The sequence below is a fragment of the Plectropomus leopardus genome, chromosome 18, assembly GCF_026936395.1.
Source record: "Plectropomus leopardus strain MGB_pleo_1.0 chromosome 18, ASM2693639v1, whole genome shotgun sequence".
Lineage (NCBI taxonomy): Eukaryota > Metazoa > Chordata > Actinopteri > Perciformes > Serranidae > Plectropomus > Plectropomus leopardus.
The window spans coordinates 26358853-26368773 of NC_142193.1; the positions used below are offsets into that span (position 1 = coordinate 26358853).

A 9921-nucleotide genomic window follows, 5' to 3' on the forward strand; every position below is an offset into this window, starting at 1 on the left:
CCCGAAACAATGGTATTGGTATCCACCCATACAAAAATACAATACAAAAAATAAAATAAAATAAAATAAAATACAAAAAATAGTTGCATCCCCCTTGCCTGAGCCAAAAAAAACCCCAAAAACATCATATGATGTGCCTTCTCCCTTTTTGCACCACCTCCCCCTTTCCTCAATAACAAACAGTCTCTTATCAAGTGCGACAAGACATAACAACACACACTAGACACCTATTATAAGGACTGTCAAACTGTCATAAAATTCAAGAGCTGAGAATGCAGTCTCTGTTAAAAAGTAATATGTTTAAATAATATAACCTTTATTCAACAAAACACATCTTTTATTTCGTCTTCTCCTGGACTGATGTGTGGGGAACTAGATCGATAAAATTAAAATCTCAGGTCTTTTCTGTATTAACTGAATGGGAACTTTTTTGCTTATTTATTTATGACAAGGTATTTAACGAGTAATTAAAACCGCTGTCAGTTGTTAGAATTAAACTGTCAAGTCATTTAGAGATAACGAGTGAAACCGGAAGAGATACAAGTTGACTTCAAAACAAATCTATTTTTCAAGAAAGCTCGCCATTTATTGCTGGAGCGCCTCTCTGTTAAGTTTTATTTTGAAAATACCACAATCGGAAGTGTTCCAGGCATTTTTTAGACGTAATGACATCATCCGCAGGAAACCTCCCAGTCAGCTGTGCCGTTTTATGTCCGTCGCTTTAGCCAGCCGACAGAAAAATAAAACAAAAAAAGCTATTGTTGGGTTTACATTATGGATAAAAATGCCACGCGATACAATGTACAGCTATATATTTACGATTTATCGAGAGGAATGGCTCGCAGCCTCAGTCCCATCATGTTAGGTAAGTACAGATAATAATAAAAAAAAAAAATCCGATGCAGTCTGGCCTTGGGGACAATTAAGTGTTAATAACAAATACTGGGTTGAAATGCTATCTTTAGCTTGCATTGTGAAGTTGCTTTAATGCAGATATTACCGCGCTTTTCACTATTCTAGTTGAAGATGTTTTTATTTTGTATGCATTTATTTTGAAAATCTATTGTAAAGCGTGACTGATTTATAATGATTGAATGGTCGTTATGGGGATTGATATCAAATTGCTACACTTTTACGTTACAGCTCCACTCAGCTGTTAGCACTGATCATCTGTCACCTTCCTCACACTACTTTTTCTTCTATTTGTTGCAGGAAAGCAGCTGGATGGTATATGGTAATTATCTTTTCTGTTACTTTTAACAGCTTGCAACCTAAAAATCTGTCTTACTGTGTATTGAAAACTTGCTTCTTATTTAATGTTTGGGTCCATCAGGTTCAGGCCAGTGACCCATTCATGGCCCTAAAGTAAATAAAAAGGAAAAACAGAAAATACCTTTTTAAATATGCAAACAGTTATTATTGGTAATGTGCCTGTCCTTATTTTGTAGTAATGTTTTATTTGAACTGTGCTCCAAGAAATTTCATAAAAATCTAAGAAACCTTAAATATGAAAAAAGCTGCCAATGGCAATGTGCCCATACTGTTATTTTGTAATAATGTTTTATGTTTTTTTTTAAACTGTTTCCTAAGTAACTTCATACAATTTAGGAAATCATAATAATAACAACACTAAGTAACGATAAACTTTCTTTATAATGCACCTATCAAAACAAAATTACAAAGTGCTTTACATTGTTGTATCAGGATTTACAACATTTTAGGACTCACGCAAATGAAATCAGGTGAGTAATACAGAAAGTAAAATCAAATATAAAGAAAAAATCCCAACTTAAAACATAAATACCAACAATGAAACAGATAAGTGATGTTTGCAATTAACTCCCCTGAAGACAAACAATTAAAATGATTCCAAAATGAAACATGAGAATAGCCTACCCGATAACAATTTAACCCTTTCAAACCTGAGCAAACTGGCTCGATTTCTTGCAAAGACATAGTGAGAAAGCAATTAAGAACTTAACAAGACATTACCTGAAAATAAGCACAAAAATGAAGAAAGTTACCCAGGAAAAAAATGCTGAAAATAAAAAACAAGAAGTTAAATTTTTAGTAATATAATTTTAAATATATAATAATAATAATTAGAAACTTCAGTTACTGGATAATTCGTTAAGGTTTCAAATGGTGTAATAGCTTAAAATAATAATAATTTTTTTTTAAAAAAATATAAAGGTGTACTAAAATGTATGAAAGGCTATTTTCAAAAGATAAGTTTAAAAAAGTGAAATTAAAATAGGTAAGTGATTCTGCAAATGAATGCATAGCTCTATGGATACTCCACAAAGTAAGACATGACACATTAATCAAGCATGGATCAGTTCTTTGTGGTTTGTTATTTGGTGTAAATGCACTGAGTTGCAAGTTTTAAATACATCAGGGTTATACTGTACTGACCTGAATTCACCTCTGTGTTCATTTTGTGCTTTTCTTCCAGGCACACAGCTATTGTGGCATACGGGGATGAGTTCTTCTTCGGGGGGGAGGGGATCTCCAGCTGTTCGCCAGTAAGTCTGTCACAAGGGGACCGACTGCTTTCACAAGTCTCAAACAAGCTCATGAAGGGAAACAGAGAGACCTATTAATACCCAAACAGTGCCTGGTTTTATTCCTGACACTCAGATTATGTGTGCCAGGCAGTCAGATCACAGAACTGCAAAAAATAAACCTCTAGAAGTTTATATGGGCTTTTTAATTATTTTTTCATAAAAGCTGGATTCAGATTTTGTCATGTGCTAGACATAAAGTCAGTTGTAATTGGTTTGAGAGGTTGCCAGCTACTACAAGGCCTGCAGGCACATATCACCAAATTAGTAATTCACATGCTTCTACATGCTCTCTGGTGTTATTTTTAGATTAATTTTAAATTTCCCTGAGTTATGTCTACTTTAGTCTCTACATTTTGCTTTTTATTTTTCATTTTTTTGTTTATAAACTCCATCATATGGCTAAATCCTGCTATATGTTTCTTCCTTTTTGAGTGAATAATGAGTACAGACATTTTCGCAATCAGTGTATTTTTTAATCAAACCAGCCATGATCGGAGTATTTCTGGCAGCAGGACAGTGTATGTGGGATTGACTCAAAGAAAACTGCACCCACGTTCATTGTAATGAACTTGTCACTTGGTGCTACAGTGTGGGCTCGTTGCTTTGGCTCCACAGAAAAATCTTGTTAGTAGGATAAATGCAAGGCTTGGTCTTTTCAAGAAAAATACAGAATATAGAAGGATACAATATAGCAAGCCAGCCTTATCCTTCAACAGACTTGCTCGTAGGCCTTTCTGAGAGTCATTTCTTTCTTTGTGATCGTGCAAAGTGGCAGCTTGAGAGAGACATCCTTGTTCTGTAATTCAGAGGGACTGATAAAACCTGATGTTTGAGATAGATGAACATTTTTTTGAATCATTCCAACTGTGTTGCAATTATTTTTCCTTGATGTAATCTAGCCTGCCTTTTACCAGTTATGCACACAGACCAATGTTCTGTTCTTTAACTACTGCAATACTGAAACATCAGTGGCTCTTTTTTTTAACAGCTCTCATGATGCGTAAATGTTGTGAGATGTGAGATTACCATTTTGTCTGCTGTGTGTTCATCAGGGTGGGACGATGCTGGGTCCTCCAGACACAGTAGTAGAGCTGGGAGAGACTGAAGTGTCTGACGAGATCTTCATGGAATACCTCTCTTCTCTGGGAGAAAGCACATACAGGTCGAGCAGCTGTTATCCATCTTTTCTACATGCTTTTTTTTCATTCTTTCCTCATACAGAAAATTCTGTAGCCGTTAAAGGGACAGTTCACCCCCAAATCAAAAATACACATTCTTCCTCTTACCTGCAGTGAATATAATGGAACCAGGTGGCACTCAGCTTGTTGTGCTCAAAATGCCAAAACAATTTAGAAATTTAAGACTAGACTATATTTTCTACTACTCATAAGCCCAATCACACTTTTTACTGAATTGTCACAATGCATAAAAGCTGTTATCTAACGTATAATCTCTCTTCTATTCCTTCTTGGTTTAGAGGTGACAGGTACCGTCTGTTTGAGCACAACTGCAACACCTTCACCAACGAGGTAGCTCAGTTCCTGACGGGCAGGTCCATCCCGTCCTACATCACTGACCTTCCATCGGAAGTCCTCTCCACGTGAGTGTTAAAGCCTCAGAGCTGCCCATAACATCAGTCAGGTCAGGGGTAGAAAAGCTGCAGCTCTGAAGCAACACGTGGCTCTTTAGCTCCTCTGGCTCCCTGCGACTCTAAGAAGAAAAAAATTATAAAGAAATGTATAACAATTATTGTTTAGCGTTTTCACTTCTTTCATTGTTGTAGGCCTTAAGTGATTCTTACATCTTCCAATCATCTAATTTAATTCAAGAAAAAAAAAAAATTGTCAACTAAATTGTGGGTCATACCTCTACAACCTGGCACCTTTTTGCCTGCATTTTACCGAAAATCCACAGTAGTGGCTAGTCAAGTTTCCTTGGCTAGAATAGCTGTGGATTCCAAATCAAAAACAAGGGAAAGTCTCAAAGGAAAATAAAGAATTGAATAAAACATGGACAGATTCCCTACAAAGTTTAAATACCAAAAATCATAAACAGCCTATTGCAGAGTTGTTACCTTGTTGTGAAACTCATCAGTGCTCATTTAGGCCTGTGAGAAATGATGACATAATGGGCTGTGCTACCTTCAAAGTAAGGCTCGGACATGTTTTGCGGATCAAGATACAGTTTTTGTTGCTTTTTTCATCCTAAAATGGCTCTTTTGATAGTAAAGATTGTGGTTTAGACCTAAAAAGGTGCCATTGTGTTGTGCCCCGGTTTAACATACCAAGTCAATTCTTTCACTCTCCAGACCGTTCGGCCAGATTCTGCGGCCCATCCTGGACTCTATCCACATCGCCCCTCCAGGAGGTAACGTCATCAACGGGGGGAGGAACGTGTAACCTGAGAGAGCAGCAGAGTCAACGAGTGTTCACAAGGTCACTTTTATTGTAGTCAGTCAGTCAAACTAACTGTCTTTCTTTCCTCTTTCTTTCTGTCTGTAAATAAGTTACACACTAGCATTAAAGCTAAAGGCAATTTTGGAAGCTAGAAACAAAACTGACCAGTGAATTCTTAAAATTCATAACATATAAATATATGCCAACTTGAAACAAGTGGGTGATGATGTTTGAGGGTGCATCTGGCAGCAAATTCAAAGTACAAAACAGTTGGGATTTTGGGTTTACCAGCAGAGAAAAACAGTTATTCTCCAACAATAAAAGCTGACTTTGATGAATGTTGCCTTCTTATAAATAAATCAAGGCAAAGTCAGATTGCCAATTAAACTTTATTTAGAACTGAAATCTGACAAAGTATTTTATTTGGACACTGCAACCTGATTTGGCATTTCCATTTTGCAAAAGTTTATACTTTTACTCCACAACATAGAAAATTGCACTTTTTACTCCACATTTATCTGATGACTGTAATTTAACCACCTACAACATTAAAATACCTCTTGCACATTAGTGCATCCAGCTTATTTAGTATTTTAACATTTGTCATAAGGTGCACAATGGTCTTTTATTTTTTTTTTAAGTTGGGATTTGTAGCTTGCAATGCTCATTACCTCCGCTAAGGATGTTATGTTTTCAGTTTGATTTGTTTGTCAGCAGGATGGAAAATCTAAAAGCCCAATTTTCATGAAACTTGGTGGAAAGGTGTAGCATAGGTCGAGGAAGACCCCATTAAATTTTGGAATCATGGGGTGGATATACTAATTATTTTTCACTTTCTTTAACATTGCAAGATAGTGCATTTGGCCATTCGGTCTGCACTCTAAGAGTGCACTTGTGGTTTAATTAGATTCTATTTATTCCCTTTAGTTATTAAATATTTTTTTCCACCAATTATTTTGTAACATAACTGACATATCAGGTTCCCCACATGGTTTCTGCTGTGAGAATATTCCACTGTTGACTACAATGGAACTAATCTAAGTGTACACTTTTTCATAGATATGTTTAATATATTCAATCAATGGATGCAGGTTGATGGAAAATAAGAGCAAGATGTTTGGAGAGGCTTTTAATGTCAATCATAGTTTAATGTTGCACTTTTATGATTTGTTATATGTATTTTGTTATTTGTTACCTTGCAGTTAAATTCCCATCTGTGATCTTTTATACCTGTTTTATTTGTCTTTAATGTTTCTGTACCTGACATCATCATTCCATCTGTCACATTATGTGTAATATGACAGACAGCAGGTGATGGACACCTAGCTCACACTGAGGTAATAAGGATAGAGGTGATATAAAAACATTTTGAGTGTATGTTTCTGTAGCAGGACTGGGATCAGTTCATTGTAAAATCAGTTATACCCATTTATATGAAAGTAAACCCCAACTGACATTTTTTAAAGGTCTGGTATGCAGGATTCAGGGGGATATATTGGCAGAAATGGAATATACCATAATAAGTGTCGCAAGATCACCATGTTGCACCACCATGTTTCTACCGTAGCCCAGAGCGGACAAACCAAACGCTGGCTCTTGATAGGGCCATTTGCATTTTCATGTCAGCCACTATAATTAGAGGCCCCTTTACAATAGTAGTGTCAGAAAAACACCTATTTGTACCGTGAAACTGCTTCATTCAGTGTTTTTATTGGTTTAAATCACTGGTTTCGATTGTTTTGAAGGGGGAGCGACCTCTGCAAATAATAAGGCTCCTGGTAATTGACTACTGAACATCTGGATTTAAAAAAAGATGAGCAAACATAAGCAGGTCACTGAATTTCTATCACTAACATGCCAAACAGCATGGGAAAAACACTGATTTGTAACTTGAAACTGCATTATTCAGTGTTTTTACTGGTTTAAATCACTCTGGTTGGTATGTTTTGGAGAGGAAAAGACCTCTGCGAACAATTCAGCTCCTCGTGAAAAAATCCTTAACAAAAAACACTGAAGGAAATCTAAGCGGGAGAAGTTTCAGATGGTTGCAATCTGCAATCCTCAGCACTAGATGTCACTATATCCCCATAAATCTCACACACTGTACCTTAAAGTGTACTTTAAAAAAAGAAAAGAAAAGACAATCCTCATTAAAAAAAAAAAAATTGTGAAAAGAAAAACAATTCCTTTGGTCAGAAATGACCAAGAATGCAAATTTTTAGTATTAAATCTGTTCTTTGATGTAACTGAGAGTGAACTGCATCACAGCCCTGTTATATAACATAAGCTGTGCCTCTTGGCCTGTGTTACCAGCTCCGCAGGGAGATGCTGATCATAGATACATTTTATTATACTGTTTTTTTGTTGCCATGTGGTTAACTAAAAACAACTGCTCATCCACTGATTTTTTTTTAAACATAGAGGTGACCATATGCAGGACAATGTCCTGTACTGTCAACCTAATAACAACAACCTGCTAGAGTCCTTTAATAGCCACCAGAGTGTGTTGGATATACAATACACCTCTGTGCCTTCATTTCCCTCTGCTTGGCTACAGTCACACTGTTGGGAGTTGGCATGGTTATCGTATAGCACAGATGGGAACTCCATGTGCAGTCTGCATTCCAATCTGATAGTTCGTTTACTGTGTGAAGGCCCTGAAATCTTAAATACATAAATGAGGTGAACGGGGTTAGAAGTGGTGAGAAATCCGCAACTAAAACACTTACAGTTGAAAATGTTCCAGATTAAACAACATCTGGATCTCAGCCTTTAACCTCTGCCATCAGAAAGAACACATAGCTGTCTATTTTCAAGATAAAACACTGATTAAATGACATATTTAGGGTTTGTCTAATAAAGAAAGTTACATACTGACCATACTGAACCTCACGAACAGAGCAAAGGATCAAAGAAGCACAGAAACACAACAAAGAACGTTTAAACCAGCATTAACTTTCACCGTGTTCTCCTGCAATAAATAAACCTCACACACATTTTACCTTCCAAGCAGTCATCATCATTTCTCTCGTGCACCTGCACATAAATATTAGATGTGCAAGTTTTATTTTCAAACCTGATATTTGTTAAGTATTTGCTTACTTTTAGGTTAATTCCCCTTTAGGAGGCTCAAACGCTCAGGTGAATCTGGGTTTGGTCATTTTTGCCTTCTGCTAATCAATTAAGTGACATGCTAACCAGACCAGTGAAATGTATTACTGCACGAGTCACCCTTTGTTGCTCTGATATGCGTTTTTGCTGGCTGCTACCTGTACTGTGAAATTGCAACAGATAGTGATGGATATTATTCCCTATTTAGGTAATCTAACTATAGTAGATATGTTTCTGCATATTGTTTGTATTGTTTTGTGTTATTGATTTTCTTTTGTAAATCTACCTACATATAAAGCCATTGACTGCACATTTGAGAATTTAAAGTGTCATTTTTTACCTTTTCCAATAGTTTCTGGTTATTTTTAAGGTGTGCGATCTTGGTGAAGACTTTGACCATTTATCTGTTAAAAAAAATGAAAAAGGGAAAAGTGCTCTCATGGGATGGAACATTTCAGTACTCCTGTGCACATAAGGGCTGCAATTAATGATTATTGTCAGTGTCGATTAATCTGTCCAATTTTCCCAGAACCCAATATGAAGTCCTTAAAATGTAATGTTTGGCATTTTGAGCACCACAAGCCGAGTGCAATCTAGTTCCATTAAACTGGAGCGACGGCACATAAATCTACTGCTGATACCTCCGACACTCTGAGAGTCACACCAAAACAACCAGGCACTACAAGTAAGAGGACAAAAAGTGTATTTTTTAATCTGGAATTATCCCTTTAACATAAAAGTCCCCACTGGTTATTGTGATCCCCTCCTCTAGATTGCATATCAACTTTTTCATTGTTTGGGTATCGAAAAGTGCTCAGTGGCCTGCAGTTCTTCGAGCGTCCACAGAAAGGCAGTGTTGCTCTGTCTCTGGCTATTTTCAGGACAGACATACATTAGATCAAAGGATTGCAGTTTGAAAACCACCCGTGACATGTTCAACCAAATATTTAATCAATATCGCATCTGTATCCCTGTATTTAAAAACTGCAATGAGCAAAACACTTAACGGCTGCGTAACCATGTCATACATAACCATGAACCAGCAATAAGTGGCTGATGTGCTGAGCAACCTTAAATTATGAGTGTTGAGGGAAGTGAGTGCTCAGCAAAACTGGGTCCTCTCTGGGGAAAGATAAAGGTTAATAAGAAAATGAAATGCACTAAAAATAAAAAAAAGGAAAGTAAGATGTTCACCTGGTTTTGATATTGATAAAAAAGAGTGATGAAGGTGAGTGAGAGAGCATAATGGAAAGACATACATTGGCAACGTACCGTGACCCCAAAACTCTCATCTTCTATTTTACTTGTCCTTCTAATGTCTTCAAATTCATTGCTCAAAAACAATCTAGCAGATCTCATCAACATCATTTTGTCAACTAAACTCTGTGGTATATCAATCATGAAGACAGAGAAGGAAGGCAGCTTTTCCAGATGGCAGATATCTCACTGTGCAGCAAAACTGTAGTGCAGACAGATGTGAAGCAGACTTGCTCCGTGGCCTTTAGATCAGCACCCCTCCTAAGACAGAGTGGATAATAAATGCAGACAGACCTAGCCTGTCCTTGCTCCCCGCGGCTGAGTAGCTGAATCAGCTCGGTTAGTAGCACAATTATGAGTGTCCATGTGACGTTTGACAAACGTTAACCTTCTCTCCGACTACAAGGGTACTGTCAGGCTGGCCAAAGTTTTTAGCACGGCAGTACCTCTGTGACAAAACCCAGTGAGTCACACAGACCCTCCTGCTGCGGTGACAAATCCTTTCATGACACATAGGGGTGACTTGGTTTCTCTTCCTATAGGCTCTCTGCTGTAGCTGTGCTACAAAGTTCATGTTATTATTGCCACTG

The 9921-nt window shown here is 37.1% G+C and overlaps 1 protein-coding gene across 1 annotated transcript; it reads left to right on the forward strand.

The window, feature by feature from the left end:
• The first annotated feature begins 668 nt into the window (after positions 1 to 668).
• Positions 669 to 8384, forward strand: desi1a (desumoylating isopeptidase 1a). The gene is made up of 6 exons (XM_042505780.2): positions 669 to 865; positions 1213 to 1234; positions 2456 to 2525; positions 3620 to 3729; positions 4045 to 4167; positions 4876 to 8384. Exons 1-6 carry the CDS (start codon positions 775 to 777, stop codon positions 4964 to 4966), a joined length of 507 nt encoding a protein of 168 aa, XP_042361714.1. The 5' UTR covers positions 669 to 774; the 3' UTR covers positions 4967 to 8384.
• Positions 8385 to 9921: the final 1537 nt, after the last annotated feature.

Coding starts and splice junctions, on each gene's coding strand:
- desi1a (XM_042505780.2), top strand. CDS start 775: ATGGATAAAAATGCCACGCGATACAATGTACAGCTATATATTTACGAT. Junction 2,526..3,619: donor GGATCTCCAGCTGTTCGCCA/GTAAGTCTGTCA, acceptor TGTGTTCATCAG/GGTGGGACGATGCTGGGTCC. Junction 4,168..4,875: donor CCATCGGAAGTCCTCTCCAC/GTGAGTGTTAAA, acceptor TTCACTCTCCAG/ACCGTTCGGCCAGATTCTGC.